The 22113-nt window shown below is 39.7% G+C and overlaps 2 protein-coding genes across 11 annotated transcripts in view; one reads left to right on the forward strand and one right to left on the reverse strand.

Annotated features, from left to right (window-relative positions):
• Positions 1-8811: 8811 nt before the first annotated feature.
• Positions 8812-10484, forward strand: chac1 (ChaC glutathione-specific gamma-glutamylcyclotransferase 1). Its single transcript, XM_015380639.1, has 3 exons — positions 8812-9458; positions 9662-9697; positions 9780-10484. The coding sequence occupies exons 1-3, from the start codon at positions 9288-9290 to the stop codon at positions 10161-10163; spliced, it is 591 nt and encodes a 196-aa protein (XP_015236125.1). The 5' UTR covers positions 8812-9287; the 3' UTR covers positions 10164-10484.
• Positions 10485-14267: 3783 nt separating this feature from the next.
• Positions 14268-22113, reverse strand: part of ino80 (INO80 complex subunit) — a 46080-nt gene continuing 38234 nt past the window's right edge. For 8 of the 10 annotated variants that reach the window (XM_015380685.1, XM_015380683.1, XM_015380682.1 and 5 more), the window contains 3 exons: positions 21690-21900; positions 18303-18518; positions 14268-15680 (listed from right to left, as the gene is read on the reverse strand). In XM_015380685.1, the coding sequence (XP_015236171.1) occupies positions 15472-15680; positions 18303-18518; positions 21690-21900 (636 nt within the window). In that variant the 3' untranslated portion in view covers positions 14268-15471. The remainder of the gene's footprint in view (positions 15681-18302; positions 18519-21689; positions 21901-22113) is intronic. The other 2 variants (XM_015380690.1, XM_015380688.1) reach the window with 1 other exon arrangement.

Raw genomic sequence — 22113 nt, forward strand, 5'->3', positions numbered from 1 at the left:
CAGACAGAGCCTAGAACGTTTTAGAACATCTTATTCAGATCTTGGTAAATGAAAACACATTGTTAATAAGAACAAACGAAAGTCAACATGACTGATGTGTTTTTCACTATAGCAATGCAGAACCATTACTCCCGAATAGATATCCTAGTTTCACTGTTTAGTGCCGTCAGATGAAGCATTGATGTCCAGCAGGACTTGCCTAGCACTGACAAAAAGCTTCCCTGCTTGTAGCATCACTACCTCGAGTAATTCCTGGAAACGCTTTTGGCTCCCACCCCATTCACCCACACCCTTGCTCTCTCTCTCTTCCTCTCTCTCTCAGGCCTTTAAATTGGCTTGAAATTCAAATCCGTTTCCAGGGAAACCACCCCCTCGAGCTGAAAATGGTGAAACAAAGCCAAGGCGCGGGGCAAAGGGGAACCTCGAGCCCCTCACCCCTCTCGTAATGCTCGCACACGCATCCGTGTGCAGACACACAGCCAGCCAAACAGATGCCGTGTGGGGGGAGCTCGAAGAGGGAGTCTGCGATGCCATAAAAACAGCAGCATATGCCATGCCTCTCACCCCGTGTGCATGACCCACACTGTGTACAGACCTCCTCCCATAAAAAAAAAAATCAGGCTCTTGCAGGCTCCCCAACTGCCTGCTTCCCCCTCAGGGTTAGGAGCAATATTTCAATGCCCCATTCTATACCACACACTCCAGCAAACAAAGCCAGGGGAGCGGGCCTGGCACTGCTCCCTCACGACATCAGAGAAGAGGCCGAAACCAGATGGGAACCAGTAAATCTGAGAGGAATCCATAAATAAAATAAATAAAAACTATCTTCATCGTAGTTGTCAAATGCCATCTGATCAATCTGGAAAGCTTCAATGAAATAACGTTCAAAACAACCTTGATTTTGTTTTGTTTTTTATAGCACATCCAGGTTATGAAAATGTCTTTTGCCTCCAATTAACAAAGATCCTCTAAACGTCAACATGGACTAATCAGCAGCTATCAACACTACAGTGAATCTGTTTTGTTCCCTCCTCACCCATATCCTGTCAGGCATTTGACCTGGGCATCCTCATCTACAAGATTATACAATTACAGTGAAAAAAACAACAAAAGTTTGTAAAAGGGAACTTCCTCATCTAGATGTCATCTTTATGATTAATCATCCAGTTAAAGCATCTTATTCTTAGCTCTGCTACCTGACCCAGCCTGATAGCTCTTAAGAGTTTCTTCCCATGGTTGCAGTCCTCACACCAATCAGCAGACACACACACCGCACCCTGGTTTGCACTTGCTAGGGCTCTGCTCTTTGGCCTCTGGGTGTCCATAACACAGCCAGGCATTTTCATTGTGTTATAATCACTGCATCCTGTTTGTGACCCAGTGACATCAGTTCCTGTTTCCTCCTTGATTAAAAAATGCAGAACATGCCGGCGAGGGCAAAAGATTTTTCTCACGCGTCTCTCCCTTCATTTTGCTTTGGCTCACACAGATGACTCAAAGTATCAGGAAATAACCTCAAAAAAGAAAAAAAAAGATTATGCAAAAGGTTGCTGACAATTACCCCAAACCAGAGTTAGTTACACCTAGGAAATAAGTCAATTTTCTGTGTTTTCCAGTGTTTTTTCCTATTTTAAATGCAGACAAGGAGTCTCACAGTGACTCCCTGCCTCAGAGTTTTTTTTCCCCACTTTTCTTTAAAGAACTTTAGCTCTCACTCAGCAGCTACCGCTGCTCATCACCTTACTTAACTCCTTAGCAGTAAGCGTCGGCTGAAGACCTATCGGCTCCTTTTCAACAGTTTTATGCAACACATTCCAAATCTAAATCATGTGGTTTGCAGGTATATCTCACTCCGTTTAAAACCCCTTATCTTTTGAGATATTCCTCTACCAGCTTTGCACTTAGTGACTTTAACTTTTCCATTCTTATTCACCGCATAGCTTATGTTCAGTCCGATTGCATGGAAAGGATCTCATTATAGGTTTATCAAGCCTCTCCATATATCCCCAGCTTTAAATAGACTATTCAAACCATTAGATATACTTTGATTTAAACAATTCCAGTGTAGTTCTACTAGAACATTTAGGGAAATTATGTTGCCAGAAAGTAAAATTTCTTCTTGGACTAAAATGTTTTGCTGCCTCTAACAGTTTATCTTTCAGGATTGCCCTGTGTTTAAGCTACATCCATTGTCCTATCAGTTTAGACCAGCCTCCCTGCCTTTGCCTGGGAAAAGCAAGCCCACAGCATGATGCTGCCACATTAATATGCTATTAAAAGGAACGTCTGAGGAGTAAACAGTAAAATAAGTGTTTAATTTTGGTCTTACCAGAACAGTGCACTATCACCAGCTTCTTATGGCACGGAATCTGCCTCAGAGTAAAAAAGGTGGAATACATGCAATACACTGTAAATTTGGAAGTTTAACAACTACTGTATGTGACATTTCCCTCCCAGTAAAATACATTATGGATTGTGGATACAGTATAAAAATATATAAAGAATTAAATGTTTGTTGGCCACCTTGCTTTAGCCAGAGTTTAAAAAAGATCTCTATTAGTTTGTTTTTAGTGTTGTATCTGCTGCTGATTGCTGTTCAGTGTCATTCCTTAGATAAATACTTGTAGTTGTCTCTTTAAATAACACTAGGTGTCAGTAAGAACTGCCTAAACAGGAAGTCAGCAGAAGTCCAAACAAACCTCCACCTACCCTCAGGTTCTTTTGATCAGCAAAGAGCCAATTGGATTTCCATTGTAAAAGATCATTTAATTTTTAGGGCATGTTAAAAGTTCTTATTAGTTGGAATTTGTAAACCTCCACCAATATGCTTACATTTGTTTCTAATCATAGCTTTAATTTTTTATTCTATTCTAAGAATTTTTTTTTGTTAATGCCATATTGCAAATTCAATCTAGCCTATGTGATAAACTCCGTTCCTTCAAATAAATGATCCAGATATGTAATACCTTTATCCTTCCAGTACAGAAAGTTTATCATATCATTGCTTTGTAGAATGTCAGGATTATTTCAGAAGGGTGTCTGACTGCATGGTTTAAGTGATGACTTCGTCATTTTAAGAAATTCCCACCATGCCATCAGGGAAGAGCTGATGTTAATATTTTTAAAACATGAATGCCAAGATCATTTAATTTTCTATATAATTGAGACATTTGGATGATCTGGTGTAAAACCAGATATGAATATAAGCTCTATAAAGAGAAGCAAAAGTCATTTTCCTAAATGAAAAGTAAGATGGTGAGTAAGTCCCTTTTTTTCCATTTTTAGGTCCGTTAGAAATGATATAATTATATCTGTTTTTTAAATGCCAAGTTAATGAAAAAAGTTACTGGTCTTTTATACTTAAAATTAAGAAAGCTTTAAAAGAACGAATTTGCATTTGTAAGAACTTCATTTTAAACTGTATGATTAGGATTCAGAAGTAGTGTTCCTTCAAAATAGATCTCATAGACACCTTCTTAGTTCTGCAGGTAAAGTTCTGTAAGACTGAAATCGCATCTTTTTGACAGCCACTCCAATATAATGACTTTGTTTTCCTTAATTCATCTTTGTCCCTTTTCCACCTAAAGCCCTAGGATTTGTTTACCCAGATAAAAGGGAACTTGAAGCCCACTGTATTGCGACCTGGAAAAACCTGCACTACACCATCAATCCAGCGGGTGGTGGTAATAAGAACGAATAGTTGGTTTTACTCTTTAATTGGCTTATAGAATAATTACAACACTGTTCACTCCCTTTAAAAAAAAAAACACTATTTTTGGTTGTTGTCTTTCAACTGATAAATAATAACAAATGATCAGGTTTAGTTTTATGCATCTGATTAATTCCTTTCATTATTAAGCTGCACTGGATCCATAAGCAGGCAAAAGTATTGGAAATATAATATTTTAATCAACTTGTGATATGGCCAAAGCCGTTGTATTACAACAGTGTGATTTATTATTTATTACACACATATTTCATTTCTTACAATAACAAGGTAAATCTCTGATATGTACCAAACAAACATATTTTCAATTAAAGTTTCATTTAATTTGAGGCAGTCACCAAGTAAAGGGATTTTATACCTTGTCTGTGTAATTAAAAACAAATATTTCTAGAAAGTGATAGCAGAACTCCAGAGAAGTTCAACGAGCTGGTAGAATGTCAATGCATCTAAGCTGTGGTCTCTCCTTGTGCAGAGCTGTCAGCATAAAACAATGAAATAAAAAAAAAAAAAAGATTATGTTTACATGAAAACCAATATTAAACTATAGGTCAGTACTTAATCCCTTGAACAGGGTATTAACAGTGACTTAATCCCGCCACTGCTCTGCATGTGGTCATTTATCTCTGAATTTTGGTAACATGACATGGACCTTAAACAACAATAAAAAACATGAAACCTTTTCACCCCCAATTAATTATTACTTTAAGAACACAAGGAAAATAGGAACAGAAAAACAATCAGAAAAAGGTAACTAAGACATAAGTTCCAGCTACTTATAAAGTTAGGCTTTACACACAGTCCGCATCTTGGTACAGTTTTCTATGAAGACGTCAGTAGATCATTTTCTCTTCACTGTTTTACTGTTTTAACTGTTATGAGTCTTAAGTTTTGCAAGAAACAGGAAATTGATAGGAAATTATCAATTGTTGATCTACCAACATCAGCATTCACATGTTTAGGCTCGTGCAAAATCCGAGGACAACTGTAAAAAATCCTCAACGCATGACTATAACTCAAATGTATACTTTTATGTAAGATCATTAGTACTGTACTATGATATTTTCCTGACTGAACTGTGTGGTAAACAAGGTTATAATTAACACCTACATTAATTTTAAGTGTCAAATCTTGCCTTTACATTTTGGTACTTGCTCTTTTTATCACATAATCAATGGTTTATGTTCATTTCAGTCCCTATATAAAGGTATATAGAGAGCGTAAATAGAGAGAATCTGGTAAATATCTGGTCCAGTTAAAGGTATAGTGGAGGATGTTCTTTTTCTTGGTGGACCACCAAAATAAATGGTCCTCCCAATTGTCACTCATTCTGGTGATATGTTTACGTAAGGCATGCATAGTGGAAAAACGGCTGATTTTCTTTTGAAAGTAAGCTTGTATCAACGATGCAAACAACAACTTTTAAACAGAGCGAGCACGAGGAGAAAAGGGCTCTTGCATGCTCTCGTTTAATAGGCGTTCCCTCTCGTTAGTGTATAAAGGGTTGTGCATGTGCATCTTTTTTTTTTAAAGTGGAGAGGGCGGGTCTTTTCAAAAATTCATGAAAATCCTCTCCTATACCTCTCCTATACCTCAAGTAGCTCATAATCTTGATGAACTGAAAGCACAGATGAAGTTTTCAGTGTGCATTCTCACGTAAATATCAAAATCAAAACTATTTAATGTGTTAATTCAATAAATTGGGGAATGACCCATTGACTTACAGTACAGACATTATAGCAGCAGCTAAAGGGGAAACCCATCCACACTCAGCTGGCCTGGCGCCCAGAGCGGACAGTACATAGGCCCTTTTCTCTGAAAAACTATTTAAAAAACAGGATAATTCACCATAAACTGACCACACAGATCAATCAGTAAGCCTAATTGTAAAGATTATTGTTATGGTCAATCACGCTGGTTTAGTTATATTAGACAGCATTGTTAAAAAAAATTTAGGTTCTATTCGTTAGGCACTGAGCCTAATCACTGTATTTTGATATTGTGGCTTCTTCCTCACTGAGTGGTGATTATACTTAAACAGATATGGCACCTACTGACATTGGGATGTTGAGCCTTAGTGAACTACATTAGACTAGTGGAGGCATACAGTTCTCCTCCTGATATTTGGCTTCCCTAAATTGTTTACAAGTATTCTAAACTTTAATTAAATATTAAATAAATAAATAATAAATAAATAATAATAATAGAATTATTACAATTCCTTGCCAAGCAAAACATTTTTCTGAATTATTAAACATTACAGATTATGTGCTCTTCATTGATTTTACTATATATCTTAACTATTGTGTAGAACAGTGGTTTTCAACCGTGGTGCTCCAGTATGCCCTGCCTGTGTTACATTTCTGCATGCAGCCACATACCTGACACATATCCTAGAGTGATTAACAGGCTTCTGTAGCTCTTGATGGCAGCTGAGGATGTCATTTAGTCATTTGAATGAGATGTGCTGCGACAGAGAAACATCTAAAGCATTCAGGGCAGTAGTACTTGAGGAGCAGGTTTGAGAACCACTGGTGTAGAAGCCTGGGGTAACACTGACAGGTCATTACTGAAACCTATATACAAACTGCAGAGAATAGCAAGCAGAATAGTTCATAAGGCTAGCTATCATAACCACTCAAATCCACTGTCATTTAATTCCTGTTTGAAATTCATCTGAGCTGCTGGAATTTCAAACATCCCATTTAATTTCTTAAGCTAGAAATAAACAGCTACCATACAAAACTAGCACTTACAAAATCTTTTTTGTTAGGAGAGAGAGGGAGGCTATGGCTAAAGAGATAATCTAAGTTTCAAAACCTGACAGACTTAAACCAACACGAAAAGAATGTTTGCATATGTACATAAATGTATTTATTTGCTCACTTAATGGAATTTAGGAATTGTTCAACTCTTTTCAGACATACAATAAATATATATAATATAATAAATTATACAGATAACATGACTTTATATATATATATATATAGACATACAAAATGTTGTCATCTGTCTTTATTTTAGTAGATTGTCTGAAATAATTCTATTCATTCATACTAATTTTAATGTATGTTAACCTGAAGATCTGAATAGAGGTATTTTGATTTTAAAAATTATTATCTTTAGGAATAAAAAAGCTATTTTGTTGGTCACAACTCACAAAACAAAGAAAATGTCAGATTGTAGATAAATATGGTTATTTTTCTTTTATTTCAGCTGATTTGATCAGATCAGTTATATGTCAATGTCACCTTGCCAATTCAATCTTGTTTTTGTTTACTTACAACTGACTTGTCCTGATTCACTTGACCCATAAAGGAGTGCAAACATAAACTGAACAAGTTCAGCTTTGCAAGGTGCGAGAGGTCTATGGTGCTTTTTGCAGAGTCTATAACCCTTTCTTATCTGGTGATTGACTTTAAATTGCAGATTAGACTTTGTTAATATGATGTGAATATCTCACAGAGAAAACATCACTGCTGACAGTGTCACTGAAGGCCTCGGGTTCCCGAGGTTTAACAAGCTATGGAATGTAGTATAAATGCAGAAGGTGTAAATGACAGAGAGGGGTTATAGGGGATCTGTTTGTGTCTGACAGAGGGTCGCTCAAATCATGCCTGGGCCGGATCAATGCAGAGCTGATACAGTTGACTGCCCTCTTATTAAAGCAGATAATGCCAACTATTTATAGATAACCTATTTATTAAGAACAGACGAGCTTGTTCTACAGCTGTGTATAGGATCTGCCAGGAGAGGTTAGTATTTTGGTGTATTTGAACATGTCTGTTTACCACTTGGTGGTCAGTGGTTGAAAAAGGCTTCTAAAAGTTTCTAAAATTAGTTTTGAACATTAAAAGCTCATTATTAGTGAGGATGTGGCATTTTATATTGGTACATGGGCAAAACAAAACTGAACCACCATTTTATATAAAATGGGCCTGGTTGTGTGTGTGTATAGCCAACTAAAACAAATATCCTGTTTACTATGCTCTGACCCAGTGGACATATAACAGGGAGTATGTCAGAGTGACCCTCCGCTGAAGGGAACAAATACCAAAAATGTGACTTTAGATATAAATGTGTATGAACTCTTTCAACAGTCCAGAATGATGTAACATTTGACTTCCGTCCAGCTTTTGGATACTTGAGCTGTGGGACTGGATTGCAGTTCATGCATGCTTCAGCCTCATGTAAACATCCATATAGGGGTTCTAACTAAACTCCTTGGCATGTTCTTTAATTTAGTTCATAGTGCTTCTCATAACTTTATAGAAATGATAAATAATTGAAATGTGCTATTTTGAACAGTTGCCACCAGATTAATCTACATTTTAAAAAGTCACATACTTAGGGGAGTGTTGACCTAGCTTGTGCTCTGAGAAGGTTGCAAATACAAGGTTTGATCCCCACAGCCTACACTCTAGGTCCCTGAGCAAGGCCCTTAACCCCACACTGCTCACCCGGCGCTGCACAGTGGCAGCTCACTGCTCTCCAAGGTGAGTCAAATGCAGGGGTGAATATCTCCAGTGTGAGAGTAATAAAGTTTCTATTATTATTATTATTATTATTATTGTTGTTGTTGTTATTATTGTTGTTGTTATTGTTATTATTACCACATCTAAAAACATACACAAAATGAAACCTTGAAAAAAACCGTATAATCCATTTTTAATGGAATAAAAAATAGATTAAGAAGTAGGGTTGTTAGACTGTTTCAGTTCAAGGATGACGCAATGTCTTGATCTGTTGCTTAAATGGACCTGAAATGCTCAGCTAAGTTGCGTCAGCCAGATCTATGTTAAAAGAATGACAACAAGAAAAACCAATCAGGAGCAAGGTGTATTAGATTGAAGCGTTAGCAACAAATCACAATGTAAACTGAAAACACGTCATACATTGAATTAGGACCAATCATGTGTCGAACATGGGTCTAAGTCCCGCCTCTCATAGGCGCACTGAAATTGCTTTGGCTAAAAAAGATCGGAGAGAAAGAATGCAAGGATATCATTGGTTGGAAGCGTTAGTGGACCCCCGCCTACTTCTCACTGCGCTTTATAAATAGCCGGACCTCACCTCGCCATCTTATCGAGGAAATGCGTCAGACTGAAAAACGTCGCATCTGGAGGGGAGACGACAAACACTGGCGTGTTTAGAACGGTTACATCTGTAAAACCTCGATCTTTCCATCCTTCCTCTCTAATTAATACCTCTACGGGCCGGCACAACAGCTGGCCAGGCAAATTTTCTCGTTTTTTTACCTCATCGAGCCACAGGCCCAAGCGGCTGCCATGGATTTTTAAGGCATAATGCGGCACCTCTAATGCAATGGCAATGCACAGTACAAGGCAAAACCAACCGCGAAACTCCATCTTCGCAACTGCCAAGCAGTTGGGCTCCAGTACCGTACGCGGTATCCCGGCGAGCCAACCGGTACCTCTTCTTCTGGATCGGAGGAAGCTAACGCTAACAACCAGCTAGTCACATCACGGCTGACCTTTTTTCTTTTTCTGAAAATAAAAACAAATACCATCGATTCATCTGAACGTCAACACTACCGATCAACATGAAACCTCAAGACATCATCGCAGGAAAGAGCAGCCTGTGGATCTTCGGGTACGGGTCGCTGGTGTGGAAGCCAGACTTCAAGTACAAGAGGAGCGAAGTCGGTTACATTCAAGGCTACAAGAGGCGATTCTGGCACGGAGATAACTTCCATCGGGGGGATGACGAGTCGGTAAGGTTAAATCCACTTTGAACCATGTTTTTATACCAAATATTTAGCTGTAAGTAATTAGGTCAAAATTCACGTTTAATTTTGACACTCTGACATAATCTTTGACATTAATGTATATATTTAGTCGCATATTGCAGTGATGCAAATAACATATGATGTGGTTTTGTTTTTTTCCCATGATGCAACTCGTTTCCTGCCCTCAGCCTGGCAGAGTGGTGACTCTAATCGAAGATGACAGCGTAAGTGGAAACTTCTTCTTACGTCCCTGAAACTGAGTAGTTCCTCTGACGTCATAGCTTAACCTCTCTTGTTTCCTTGCAGGCATCCACCTGGGGTGTGGCTTTTGAAGTCTCTGGCTCCCAGTTGGAGGATTCCCTCAAGTACCTCACTGTTCGAGAGACGGTCCGTGGCGGCTACATCACTAAGATGGTGGAGTTCTTCCCTGATGGAGAGGACCGGTCTCCGGTTCAAGCGCTGGTGTACATCGCCACCGTTGACAACCCTCTCTACCTGGGGCCGGCCAGTGCGGAGCAGATCGGAGCCCAGATCGCTGTGTCCAGAGGGAAGACTGGTCACAATCTAGAGTACCTGCTCCGGCTGGCGGAGTTCATGAGGACCAGCTGTCCTCAGGTTGAAGACCATCACCTGTTTGCTATAGAGCGGGCTGCGCTGACTGTGGTGTCATATCTTTTGGCAACTCAGTAGCTTGTACCCTTTGTTTCACTAGCTTGTAGCGGATATTTAACTCATCAGGAGGCTGTAATCCATCATCAGTCCATGTTTCAATAGATTCAGACTAGTATCTGAATCCTAATTCCACTAAAGTAACAAAATGTGCAATTATGAGCTGTAAGCATTATGTGGTTTGGCTCAAGACATATATTTATTTTCCAGTTCTGAAGCCGTCCAGTTCATTGTTAAAGGTACCAAAAGTTTACTGTAAAACTCACTGGTTACTGTGTTTGTGATGCAACCTTCATCCAGTTTTAAAGCAAAATGCCAATAAAAAATGGAAACATAAACTTTTTGTGCTTTTATTGTGAAAAGGGTTGAATGAGATTTCCTGTACTACACTATTCACTAAGTATCTGCTGGATAACCAAAAGGTTTTACTAAAGTGAAATAAACATACAAAAAGGCTTAATAGTAGCTTTAGTAAATGGTTTTAAGGTCTGTGAATTCTGTGGAGGCTTTTATAAAAGACGGTTGCAGAAATTACTTTTTCTCAACATGTGTTTTAAAGGTAAACTAAATATTTGCAGAAAGTTTTGGAACAAGTTGAAATTTCTGCAAGGGATGACATTCAGTGTATATTCTATTTGCTATAAATGCTTATGTGCACACTAAACATATTTCACTAACCTGTGGCGTTATAACTAATGTAGTTTTACAAATGCCAACACAAGCTTTTTACATGTCTGGGTCTGAGCTGTTTACCAAAGTTTGACCCCAGCAATGCGTGTAACAGGGGTCAGACACTCCCAAGCTGTGACCGGGGCAGCTTGTACCTTGGATGCCATTCAAGTCGGGTCTCTAGGTGCACCGCTTGTGTAACTGGCTGAGAGGAAACCCAAACTGGAAGTGCTGTGTTTACATGTCTGATTCATGAATTCTGCAGTTGAGACTCTCGACAGAGTATTTAAAACCCCAATAAATGTAATTAGATTGAACTACCAACATTTGCCTCAATTTAAAGATTTGCATGACCATGATGCTTCACCACTTTAAAGAAATCTATAAAGCATTTTAAGGATTTGAAAATTGGAGAATGTTTGTATTTCCTAAATATCTCGTTTTATACTTTTTTTTTTTCTTTTTTTGCCTTTACAGTTTTAATCTCGCCTTAATCTTTATGCCCTTTTGCTCTGCTTCCTCTCGTTTTCCTTCTGTGTTCTACATCCCTTAATGTGTTCTTTCCTTTTTCTCGTATTCTACATCCCTTCTGTATTTTTTTTCTTTCCTCTGTGTCTGATCTTACCTCCCTTCTTTTCCCCTCTTTGTGTTTTCTTCAGTTATACCTCAAGTACCTTTTCTTTTGTTCTTTTCTCCTATGCCATGTCTCTCTTCCTTTCTTTGTTTTTTGTTTTCTCCAGGATCCACAAGTAAAACCTACTCGATGTAGCAAGGTCAGAAAGGCATAGTGAACTTAAGCATGTATAATTTGAAATTAAAGATGGGGAACCTTGGAAAATACACTCTTAATTTTTCGCATGAGATATAGAGAAACAAAGGATGACCAAAACCTTTTTAGTTTGCACTGATTATCATATACTGCAAACTACAAGCTCTTAAAGAAGCTAACTTGGAGAGCAGCTTTTGTTTCACTCCTTATGGGGGAGGCAATGGAAGCAAAACTCTGCAGCATAATTTGCAATAAGAGGGCTTACTTTCCTGTGCAATGTGTTGGATAAAAAAACTGAGTAGATTTACAGTAGACTGACATGAAATGATGCCACAGAAAGAGCTCTAACCTGCTGAGTTACATTTTAAAAAGGAGAGGTTCAGATGCATTTTAAAAATGTGAGTTTTTTTCTATATTTGGCAGCTATTTTGACCAAATGCTTTAAGAAAATATAAATTGTTGGTTGCTGAAGCGGAGAGGATGCCTGAAGCACTACTTTAAAATATGTTTAAAAAAATAACAAAGGTGCGAACTGGGGATCTGTTTCTGTCATGTTTATATACATTATATATATATATGCTAAAAAAAAAAAAGGAACATGCAAACAACACAATATAACTGATTAAATCCAACTTCTGTGAAAAACTGTAGGGAAGCAACACTGATACCTTTTCTTTCTGGCTAATGTTTTGGTCACTTTTGAATGACCAAAGCAGCTACAACCCACACAAGTAGCTCAGGTAGTGCAGCTCATCCAGGATGGCACATCGATGTGAGATGTGGCAAGAAGGTTGTCTGTCCGTAGTGTCCATAGGCGCTACCAGGAGACATGGAGGAGAACAACAACCCAGCTGCAGGACCACTACCCCCGCCTTTGTGCAAAAAGGAACAGAAGGAGCACTGCCAGAGCCTTGAAAAATGACTTCTACAGATGGGGGTTGTGCTCATAGCCCAACACCATCCAGGATGCTTGGCATCCATCAGAGAACACCAACAAATTCGCCACCACTGCCCTGTGCTCGCCACAAAAGCAGCTTCACATTGAGCACATGACAGAGTCTGAAAACATGGTGGAGGGGAATTGGCTGCCTGCAACATCCTTCAGCATGATTGGTTTGACAGATGGTCGGTAATGGTGAGGGGTGGCATTTCTTTGTGCTCGTCAGAGGTAGCATGACGTCCATTAGGTAGGGAGATGAGATCCTCAGACCCCTTGTGAGACCATATGCTGGTGTGGTTGGCCCTGGGTTCCGCCCAATGCAGAACTATGCTAGACCTTGAAGCCTTTAAGCTATGGACTGGCCCACCCGTTCCTCAGACCTGAATCCAATTGGGCATATCTGGGACATCATGTCTGGATCCACCAACATCACGTTGAACCAGACTGTCCAAGAGTTGGTGGATGCTTTAGTCCAGGTCTGGGAGGAGATCCCTCAGGAGACCATGTGCTACCTGATCAGAAGCATGCCCAGGCATTGTAGGGAGGTCATACAGGCACATGGAGGCCACACACAATACTGAGCCTCCTTTAGACATGTTTTTAAGGACATTACATCAAAGTTAACTTGGCCTGTGTGTTTATCCACTTTGTGTGACTCAAAATCCAGGCCTCCATGATTAATAAATATGATTTTTTCACGATTTTGCTGTCAGCACATTCAACTCTGTACAAAGTATTCAATTAGAATACATCATTTATTCATATCTAGAATGTGTTGAGTCTTCCCTTTGAGAGAGATAGAGAGTTGAAGGGAGTGGAAGGGAGAGGAGTTAAAAATATTACAGATTGATATTAATTCTAATTTAAAACATCTGGATTTTGGAACGGCTCTTACAGTTAAAGACAAGAATGAACACCATAGGGAGGTTGAGCCATCATTTAGTTTAGGAAAAAATAGGTTTTGTGTCTCAGAGATAAACAGGATGTGCATATGAAACCCAGAACAAAAGCAAAAAGAAGTCCATCATAATAAACCCATTGGTTTATAAGGTTTGTGCACCAACAACCTCCCTCTCGCTGCAATTACCTTAAGAGCCACTACACTTTGTAATGACTCCTGTAACAAGGTCTGAAATGCCACTCACACGGGAAGAAGCCATTTCTGCAAATGCACCATAAAAAATGAACAAATGAAGACAGAAATTAATATCTGTCTGGGCCCATATTCAAAAGGATTCCTCAAAGATATTGTATATTCCTGCCAAGGAGTTGTAGCTTAAGAGTGATTGAGCTGTTCTATCGGAGCAATTTTTAATAAGATGTTGTTGACACTGTTGCTATGGAATTACTTTGGTCACATCCACATTAATTTGATTTGCTTGTTTACTCTCTATGCTAGTAATTTTACATATATTTTATGTAAAATCGTCTATCTGCATTCTAAAATGGCATCCTGCTTGTTTAAGATGATTTGATTTAGGAAAACCATGAAATGTAAAGAAAAAAAGGTTGAGGAAACCTTGCTGGGGAGGGAGCTCCAGGACAAAAATAAATTTTAATATGAAAAGGTCCAGAAGTCATGGTGCAAAGAGGCACACTTTAGGGGGTGTTGCTGAGCCCTTAAAAACAGATTTTTCTCTGCTTTTATGAAACAGGAGAGAAATAAATGACATTCCCTAATTCAAATTTGGTTACAACTGTAACTTTTACATCAGATTCTTTGTATGATAACAAAATCAGTAGCAGTCATACAACAAAAAGATTGAAATCAAGCACCTTTATTTTTTCACCTTAAACCTCCACTGAGTTAAAACAGCCGACCCATTTCTTCACATGTACCCAATCTATAAAAATAAAACAGGCGAATGAGAGAGAAGAGCCACAACGTCGCTCTCCTCTTTATTTACATCAAATATAGAGCTTTCAGTTCTCATCGCAATATAAACAGGAATACAAACCTAGAACGGATGTAGTGCTCAAGTAGGGACACTGATGCCAACCTTGTTTGTTTTTATTCGAAAACATACAGAAATCCACGAACCTCTCATCACGCATAACTCACAAAAAGTAAAAACAGTGACTCATTTCACATTTTATAGTTGCACATGTGACCTCTATCACAATCAATATAAACTCCCCATTTTTTAATGCGAAAAATAAAATAACTTATATAAGCAAATTACCAAATAATCTGAATCAGTAATTTAATTGTTAGCAGCAGAGCTGAGTCAACCAGCACATTTCAAATTGGAATATAGATTTTATTATTTTTTTTATAACTCTTTTTTTTTTTTTTTTTGCTTGGGCAAAAATATTTTCAAGTGAATTGCAATACTGGAAAAATGTCCGTCACCGTGTTAGTTCCTCGATTTAAATCTGTTAGAAAAATAAGGGCTTTTGTAGAAAAGCTTTAGCTCTACTGTTAGCTAACAGACTGGGGAGGGGGGGTTAACATTAGGCTCTGGGAAATTCTGATTCCTGCACAGCTTTAAACTGAGCTTACACATCTACAAAACAATTAAATAACCTAGTGCACATTTATCTATGAGACTAGTTAACACCAAAAAATGGAAGACGCGGCTCAGTGACAGACGTTCAACATCCCCATCTTGTCAAAGAGATCCAATGGAAGAAGCCATTTGCGGCTTCAGATCAGTCAATGCGACGACACTGATCCTCTCGTTAAAGCAGTTTGAAATGCTCCTGCAACCCTGACAAAAACACTTGAGGCCAACATTGTCAGCCAACTCATATACATTGAAAATAAACTGGAACATAAGAGGAGTGGGCTGCCAGAGCCAGACCACCAGATTGATGTGTGCGCATTAAGTTTCTGAGTGTTGTCTTCCAGGAAATGGGTACAAATACTGCACTCTCTTTGTTAGCTTAGCCATTAAGCATTGGTGGGATTCACAGTGAGCAGCAGGTTTAGGAATCAGTCTGTGCGTGCATCATCGAGCCCCGGGACCACCGGGGCCCTTGCCTTTCCTGACTGCACTATGGCTGCTGTGGTGGTGGCTGTGGGCCAACTGCGAGTGGGAGCCGTGGGTAGAGGGGGCTCCTTTGGTGAGGGGGGAGGAGCTTCTGCTAGGGTTGAAGGCTGGGCTGGTAGCAGGCCGCCCCAGGGAGGGCTGCAGGGGGCTGGAGGCAGAGAGGCCGGCTGAAAGGAAGGAACGGAAAAACAGCATTGTTACTTCGCTTGTAAAACCAGCCTAGATAGTTATGAGCCAATAACCGGTTTAGTTACACAATTAGTTCACAAAGAAATATCTCTCACAATTCAGATAAAAGTTTTTAAGGAGACACCAAAAGGTCATCGGATTGGCATGTTTATTTTATTAGCAAAATCCATGTGAAACCGGAGTTTGCTCATAAAAATCAAAGACAGATGGAAAAGAATGAGACGTTAAGAGCATCACGGTGGTCCAGTGGCACAAGAATAAGCACACATCCAAAAAGCCGTACCGTTGAAAGAAAAGCTGTTTTTACGAGCAGCACAAAGACTGCAGACTTCAAAAGGTTTAAAAGTTTCAGCAGCTTCAGTTTTCGTTTTATACTAACAGGGTGATCCCCATAGAGCAAAGAATTCAAACCGCTGTCACACAGCAACCGCAGGCTTTAACATCTCTCACTGGGATTTTATGTGATAGACCAACACAATCTAATGCAGGATAATGTAGTGGAGGAAAATAATACTTGGTTTTCTGAGTGGAAAATGAGGCATTATTGAATCTCCTTTACTCCGACATCCTTTAAATGAATAAAATAATGTGACTGAAAGGGAAAACAAGTTGTGTCCCTCAGATAAGGTTTAAAAATCTAATTCATTATTTTGTGCCTTAACTAAATAAAAATGAGCTGGAATTAAAGCTTAAAACAAAGAAACTTAGAAATAAAACAACTTGTCAACACAATTAGAACAAACTTTTGGCCACTAGGGGCACTAGACCTCTAACTTTCACATCTAGTGCCCCTAGTGGCCACAAGCGGCGCAGCACTGTCCCAAAAGTCAACAAACAGTTGGCCAGCCTCATGTGTCTTTCGATTGGGGAATACGCTACGTGTCTAGGCTCAGCTTGGAGGGCCTGAGAAACGCTGCTGCCAGCATACCCAAAGTCAATACGCAGACATCAAGACGACAGCTTTGCGTTTATCCCTTTAGTTCTGTACGAAAAATAGATTTTAAACTAGCTGGATGGGCATGTATCCCTGTAGTCATGTACAAAAAAAGACTTTTTAAGGTCAGATTGCCATACGCTTAAAAAAAATACCAAAAAGTTATTAAAGTTGTAGGGAAGCAGCTGTTCCAACATTGCATTTCCAAATTCTCCCGAGTGGACCCCGACTTTACACGAGTGAATAAAGTGAATGTGATTGGTCGATTATCAAGGGGGCGGGATTGTTGTGGACGGAAAGTTCTAAAGCATTTTGGTTGTGTCCGGTGACTCGGACGCATCTTACTAACCAGTTAGCAACTTAGTGCTAGTAGGTTCCCAATAGGAAATTACATTGGGACCAAGTAGCACTTTGCAACGACACTGTCAAGGAACGTTATGGACAGCGGAAACATGGAAGAGGAGGAGAGAGTTTTGTTTCAGAGGTCCTGGAGGAGTCTCCTCCATCATGCATTTTTTTATTTAGAGGAGGAAAACGGGGATGAAGATATTGTGGAAGAGGACGCCAGGGCGACGGAAGCTTGGTTTGGTGTAGAAGGCTTATAGCCGTACATGTTTGAGCCCTTGCCTCGCAACGCTGCCTGTTCTTAGATCTACGCCTGCCGAAGACACAGACGTCCATCCCCATGAACACTGGGACGGAACTCAATGGTAAAGTAAATTATTCTTATTTCTTATTTTAACTGTTGCCTATATTAGCTACGTCATATGAATGAAGATGCTATGACTGAAAAAATTTGATTGACAGATGACCGTTGATATGACTGACCGAATTTAGGTGTTCAAGCTGACGTATAACTAACTGGCCTGCAAAAGATAACGGAAAAAAAAAACCCCACAGACTTTAAGACAGGATTTTTTATAAAATAGAAATTTTCTAACTTCTGGGACAATATGGTCTGATAAAGAGTATATTTATATACATGTTTAAGCCAGAATGATTTGACATGTAAACATGACTTCCCTTTAAATATTTTTTGTACATGACTAAAGGGATACATACCTGTTGAGGTAGTTTAAAGTGTATTTTTTTATACAAAACTAAATGAATACAAAGAAAGATCTATGACTGTATATTATGAGCAAAGTGTTAACTTACCAGTCTAATAATAAAGTTGAGAAAAGAATTGGTTTTACATCTGGCTACTTCTTTCATCCTGAGCCAACGAATGAACTCCAACAACGATCGAATCCTGTTTTTCCTCACATTTTCCTCACATTTTCTCCTTTTAGCCTCCTCAGAAGGTTTAAACTTTTTCCTTGCCTCAGTCATGACCAGTAGTTGAGCAGGCGGGAAAATAGTAGAGCAAAAGCCTTAGCTCCATGACTATATCAGAGCCTGCAGCCATAAGGCGATACTTTCTTCCAGGTCACATGACCTGGTCAACTCCCTAATTACATAGTATTTCAAGAGGGGAGCCTTGCTCGTAGCAGTGATAATGTCAAGTGCTGTATATTGGCCTGAGGAATCATTTAAAATAAAATATGTGTCAACTCTTTAGGTCACAAAGTCTACGGTGTGCCTTTAAGCAAACAAAGTTTGGTACGAGTCAGACAGTTTATGAATCTTAAGCCAGAGTATGGCGTGGGAATGACATTAGACCAACCTTTAGAAACACTGTATCCGTAAGCGGCATAAGCCGCTGCTGAGGCTGCCGCCGCTCCAGCCATCGCTCCTGCCATGGCTGCTGCACTCCCAGCCGCTGACTTCCGGCTACGCCCTTTCCCTCCAGACTTGCCGCCGCTTCCGGATCCTTTGGGCCGTCCACGACTCCGACCGGAACGGCCTCTACCGGGACTGATGGACTCAGAGGCTGTAACACCTGTACACATAAAAAAACATTAAAAAATACTGAATTGTGCTTAGTTTTTTTTCTTTGGAATACTGGATTCTAGAAGATTATCTGTTTAATTTCTTTAGATTTTCACATTCTTTGGAAAGTTTTTCAATTATTCTTACATTTAAGAATGTCAAAGACAAAATATAGATCAGAAATATGTCATCCTTTTTATAGATTTTGTAAAAATGAAAGAAAATTTGTTGATTTCAGTCTTTTTAGCTGCAGGTTTTTATTTAAAACTGATGCAAGAGGATCTAAAACCCATTATTGAACACGTGTGCATTTATTGCTATGTTCTCTAACAGTAAATACACTATTTAAACATAAAATCTAGAATTTTTCTTTTATTCTTATCAAAAGTTAAATTTTTGTCTTTCAGGTACTGGAATAAAAGACTAAATGCAGGAAATGCAACCCTTTTTTGTATTTAGTTTCCTTTTTAATATCGGATCCACAATAAACTCTTATAGGAATCATAAAGGTGATAACTTGGTAGATTTTGTGTAAAGCCGTCTGTCTTCACCGTTTTCAAATCAAATCACCAGAAACCCCCTGAAACCCCACAGCGTATGAGAGCTGCTGCTTGACTTGGCCCTGCCTCACTTTACTAAACATACTGCGGTAATTTTATGGCATTAAAGAAGTTTAAAACATTAATCATCTTATAATTACCATAAATACAGACCAAGAAAAAATATCACTCTCAATTTTCCATACAGTTTGCAAAATAGGACCCAGTTCCAGGCTCTGTGGTAGAGTCCTGTAGCCTCTGCTCTCCTTCTCCTGCTGCCCACATCATACTGGTGGTCTAATTTATTTCAATGATTCGCTCCATTTAATGTACTACACAGCCTATAATATCACTAACAGTAAGGCATGCATGAACATTTGATTTCTTTCGCTGCCTTCTTGCTTATAAGTGACTCCTTTTTGCCGTTTCCCATATTTGTCCAAGTTCACCAGTTGATTCTTCATTCATGAAAGCAGACCTTACATTCAAATGTGAGCTGCTCTCCGAAGGCATCCAATGTATTTAGGCCTGATCTTCACCAGGCATTAATTATTTTACAAGTAGGTGCCTTTTTAGTAAGGCAACAAAAAGAAAAAATAGGTTCCACCACATGTCAATAAAGCTTGTGGTTATAGACGATTACAGCATATATCCCATCCCTCTGGATGCCAAAGCTCAGCATAAAGATCATTTTTATCAATCAAGTTATTAAATTAAGAGCAGATGCAAGAAGCAGGCATCACATAGGTTAAAAGTGCAGAGAAACAATGTGGGACATTTAAAAAAACATGTCTTCTAGGCTCCAATCAAATGTGTTTCAGTGCTCCACATTTAAAGGGGCCTGAAATATAATTCATACTATACACAAACACAAAATAATGAATAGCTGTGACCAGGGCGTGAAATTGGCACCTGCCCACACGCAAACTCGTCAACCTACCTGAAAGGACAAAACACAACGCTGAGCAAGTTTTGTGTTGTTGACCAATCAGCCTATTGGTTTTTTTTAAGCAAGCACTGCTCTTTTCTTGGATTTTTAGAAAACAAAATGTTGCAAAATATTGCTGCCCTTTAACTGTTACAACAGTTAAATCCGTTATTACTGTGTTGTAACTTCTTTTTCCGAGCATGAGCACAACCACGCTGATGCAGAATTGCGATGCAAGCTCGATGCTGAGCAGAGCTGAGGGTGAGCATCAGGTTGTTTAGCAAATAGGCAAAAACCAAAATACTTTGCACAGTTTCTTACAAACAAACTGTGTAGGTAGTTTAAAGAAAAGTTAGTTAAAAAGGTTAAGACATGTCAATACATCAACATGTTAAGCTTGTTAATAATCTGAAAGGGTTAGGGTCAAACCAACAACTACCGTAAGAATAAAAAGAGATTTATCATATTTAATTAAAATCGATAGACTCGCAGAAATTAAGCTATATATATATATATATATATATATATATACACCCTTAGTGTGCGGCACACTGGACCAGCTCTATACCCTTCATTGGTGCTCAAGGATTCGTGGAAGTTTGCCCAACCAGTCCACATCTGTTTAGTGGATCTGGAGAAGCCGTTCAACCATGTCCCTCTGGGTGCCCTGTAGGGAGTGCTCTGGGAGTATGGGGTCCGGGGCCCTCTGTCAAGGGCTGTCTGTTCTCTGCATGACCGCAGCAGGAGCTTGGTTCGCATTGCTGGCAGTGATTCAAACCTGTTCCCAATGCATATTGGTCTCTGCCAGAACTGCCCTTTGTCACCAGTTCTGTTCATTACATTTATGCACAGAATTTCTACGTGCAGCCAGGGATCAGAGGGTGTCCATTTTGGGAACCTCAGGATATCATCTCTGCTGTTTGCAGAGGATGTTGTTCTGTTGGCCTCAGGAAACCAGGACCTTCAGCGTGCACTGCGGCAGTTTGCAGCTGAGTGTGAAGCTGCAGTGAAGTGCGGGGTTGGCAGTGATGAGGTCGCTGTATTAGACTGTCGTGGTGGAGAGGGAGCTGAGTGGGGGCAGCAAAGCTCTCGATTTACCGACAGATCTATGTTCCCACCCTCACCTATGGTCATGGGATCTGTGTAGTGACTGAAAGGACAAGATCACGAATACAAGCGGCCGAAATGAGTTTCCTTCACAGGGTGGCTGGGCGCAGTTGGTTGGGGAGCTCAGAGTAGAGTCGTTGCTCCTCCACAGCGAAAGGAGCCAGCTGAGGTGGCTCGGGCATCTATTACGGATGCCTCTTGGTCGCCTCCCTCGGGATGTTTTCCAGGCATGTCCTTCAGGGAGGAGGCCTTGTGGAAGGCTCAGGAGATGCTGGAGGGACTATGTCTCCCAGGTGGCATGGTGTCGCCTCAGGGTAGCTGGAGGAAGTGTGCGTGGATTGGGAAGTCTGGGCATCTCTGCTTATATTGCTGCCTCCAAGACCCAGCGCCAGATAAAGCGGAAGAAAATAGATGGATGGATATAACAACTACAACATTTTATTGTGATTTCAACTAGAAAGTTTTTATTAAGACCCTAAAAGTATATTTTTTAAATGTATCATAACAGTTTAAAAACAGCCGTTAGTTTGATCCTAAACTTATCAGCTCTGCATTGAATTTAATTGAACATAAATCATACGGGTCCAAATGTTACGCATTTCCTCACCGTTCATGTTGTCAGAAACCGATCCCGTCACAGAGGCGGGGGAGTTGGTGGCACGAGACTGCGGCGCCGAAGAACCCGGATCATCCACGATGACCAGCATGTCGCTGCTGCTTTCGTCAGGGTCGGCGTCCGGTGGCAGTGAGCCGGGCTGCAGTTCGCTGCTCAGGGAGATCTGGCCGCGCACAGAAGCACACACAGAAACACAGACAGGCTGAGGGTCAGAACCACGGGGGGGGAACAGGAACCGGGTCGGTACAGCAGATGAGGAAAGAAAGGAAAGGATGCAACAGGTGTGTTGAATGCATAGGAATAAAGAAAAATCAGAGTGGATAAAAAAAAAAAAATTAGGGAAACTATATGCAGTGGAATAAATTAAATAAAGGTTTTAAAATGCAAATAAATTCACAGGCAACATGTTGCAGAG

This window comes from Cyprinodon variegatus, unplaced genomic scaffold (assembly GCF_000732505.1).
Source record: "Cyprinodon variegatus isolate N-32 unplaced genomic scaffold, C_variegatus-1.0 Scaffold219, whole genome shotgun sequence".
NCBI classification, from domain to species: domain Eukaryota; kingdom Metazoa; phylum Chordata; class Actinopteri; order Cyprinodontiformes; family Cyprinodontidae; genus Cyprinodon; species Cyprinodon variegatus.